At 39.8% G+C, this 2,713-nt stretch overlaps 1 protein-coding gene across 1 annotated transcript; it reads right to left on the bottom strand.

Moving 5' to 3' along the window:
- Nucleotides 1–453: 453 nt before the first annotated feature.
- On the bottom strand, nt 454–1,404 carry LOC139084316 (olfactory receptor 52A1-like). Its single transcript, XM_070626701.1, has one exon. The coding sequence runs from the start codon at nt 1,402–1,404 to the stop codon at nt 454–456; it is 951 nt and encodes a 316-aa protein (XP_070482802.1).
- Between the last annotated feature and the right edge of the window lie 1,309 nt (nt 1,405–2,713).

The raw sequence follows: 2,713 nt of genomic DNA, 5'->3' as shown, positions 1-2,713 counted from the left end.
AATAAAAGGAAGGAAATGTAAAGTTTAGATTAGAACTCAAATGCATTACAGGTAGAGAATATCATTGTTAACCTGAATACTTATTTTAAAATTTTTCCTTCTTCTCTCCAAAGCCCCTTAATACATAGTTGTATATATTAGTTGCATGTCCTTCTAGTTGTGGCATGTGGGACACAGCCTCAGAATGGCTTGACAAGCAGTACTAGGTCCTCACCCAGGATCCGAACCTGTGAAACCCTGGGCTGCCAAAGCAGAACACATGAACTTAACCACCGGGCCACAGGGCTGGCCTATTTGAGTACTTTTTATGTCAACCTAGCTATAGTTTTGGAAATAAATGCTTTTAAGATTGAGCATAATGGTGTGAAACCTCAGAAACTAACACACAGTGCAAACTCTCTCCTTCTGTAGGAAATAGAAGTATTCTCTACATGACCACAAATATTTGATAGATCACTGCTGGGATTCATGATTCAGAAGAAAAATCTGTGCCACACGCTTACGAATTACCTTATTTTTTACACCATAGACAATAGGGTTGAGTGCTGGTGGCACAAGGAGGTAGATGGTAGACAGAAGAATGTGGGTAGAGGGGGCAACGTGTCCAAAACGGTGGCTGAAGAAAGAGAAGAAGGCAAGAATGTAAAACTCAAGGAAAACAAAAATGTGAGCTGTGCATGTATTAAATGCTTTAAGTCTTGCCTCCTTTTGATGTAGACGGAAAACAGCCTGGAAAATAAGGACGTAGGAAATGAGGATAAAAATCATGTCAAATCCCAGAATTGTAAAACCCACGAAAAGACCACATATTTTATTGACTTGGATGTCTTCTGCAGCCAGCTTGACCACAGCCATGTGCTCACAGTAAGAGTGGGCAATTACAATGGAATGGAAAAGGTGTAGTCTTTTGATTAGAATGGGTAACAGACCAACCAACACTGTAGCTCGGATTGCCACCATCACTATCATACGACTCAGGATGGAAGGTGTAAGGATGGATTTGTGCCTCAAAGGATCACAGATGGCAGTGTAGCGGTCAAAGGCCATGGCCAACAGGATGCCAGACTCTATGCACTGCAAGGCATGAATGGAGAACAGCTGGGCTAGGCAGGTATCAAAGGCCATGGAGCAAGATCTGAACCAGAAGATGGCCAACATCTTGGGAACAATGGCTGCACAAAGTCCTATGTCAGTGGCCGCCAACACGGCCAGGAAGATATACATGGGCTGGTGCAGGCTGCGTTCTGTAGGGATGATGATTAGCAAAATGATATTTCCCAAAACAGACACTAGGCACACAGCAAAGAAAGGAAACCCAATCCAAAACTGCACATGTTCTAGTCCAGGAATTCCAATCAAGATTACGGTTCTGGGGTTCAAATATGATACGTTGATGGATGCCATAGAGGTTGGTATTCTGTCTTCTCACTACTGGTTCTGATACCTGCAGAAGAAAACTTGGATGGGAAATGAAAATGCTTCAGCCCTCACTGTCATTCAACCATATTGAGCATTGAACAAGTAAGTTCAGTGCTTTGGATGGCAATTTGGCTAGAATGCCCTGGGGTTCTACAATACACCTTAGGATGGCAGAAGCAGAAAATCCTGCAATACATTTACCAGAGCTGAAAAATGAAAAAGTTTCATGATTCCTGACTTAGCTCTGAGCCCTTGTAGAAAAGGAAAGTATGAAACTGAGAGCACTGACCTTTGGCATCGTTCATGAGCTGTAGCCTAGTTTGTTTGAAAAGTCACCATTGGGTATTCCCTTTATATCTACTTCTAAGTGCCAGCCAATTACAGTTGGAAATTCTCCTGAGAGCACTGGTGTCTGGAAGAAATGCTGTTTCTGTCACCTTGTGTGCGTTAGTATATAATCCTATGAGAGCTTCCAATATTAACCACACTACTCCTGCTCCTGGAGAGTGAGTTATTTATACGTTAGCCATTGGCACTGGTTCTTAAATGGGGTTTGTTAGAAGAGAGTTTATCTTTCATATATTAACAGATTCCTTTATCAAAATATTGAACAAACTACTGTTTTTTATGGAACTAAATTGTGGCCCTAATAGGAGATTTGAAGAGGGTGGGCTTTCAGACACAGCCAGGTGAAGTTGATTCTCTAAATGAATTAAGGCCCCTTTATGTTTAGGGTAGATTTGTTGAATGGAATAGGAATTGTGAAATAGACTGTTTTTACTGGGCCTTAGGATAAAGCAGAAGAAAAAGAAGAAATGGAGAAAAAAAATAATACAGAGGTACCAAATTCAAGAAGAATGGGCAATTTAAAATAAGATAGTGTATTAAAAAATAAAAGCAGAATCTGGCTAGTTTAAACATAGTCTGAAGCTAGATTAGCGTAATTATGTTTTCTTCCCAGAGGTTAAAGATCAGTGGATCACTATACTCCTTGAGCTCTGGGTAAGATTCCACAGTGGGCTTCTGATTTTTCCTTTTTAATAGCTTTATGCTATATTCTGACTCCATATTATGACTCTATACTCTAAATGGTTAGCTGTAGTTTGAATATTGAAGCACCTTTAAATATAAGGCTCAGCTCTTAATACCTCACTACTTCTACAATCTGTCCAGATTTTGACTCATATTCCTTTTAGGAGGATTCAAATCAATTTAAGAAAAACAGCTTTTTTTCTCCTTTTGGTCTCAGTTTCATTAATCACTTTCTAATATTTCAATCATTTCACATTTGCTC

The sequence above is a fragment of the Equus przewalskii genome, chromosome 6 (genome assembly GCF_037783145.1).
Source record: "Equus przewalskii isolate Varuska chromosome 6, EquPr2, whole genome shotgun sequence".
Classification (NCBI taxonomy): domain Eukaryota; kingdom Metazoa; phylum Chordata; class Mammalia; order Perissodactyla; family Equidae; genus Equus; species Equus przewalskii.
The sequence above is the reverse complement of the archived record's forward strand: the minus strand, read 5'-3'. Positions and strand labels throughout refer to the sequence as shown.

Coding starts and splice junctions, on each gene's coding strand:
- LOC139084316 (XM_070626701.1), bottom strand. CDS start 1,404: ATGGCATCCATCAACGTATCATATTTGAACCCCAGAACCGTAATCTTG.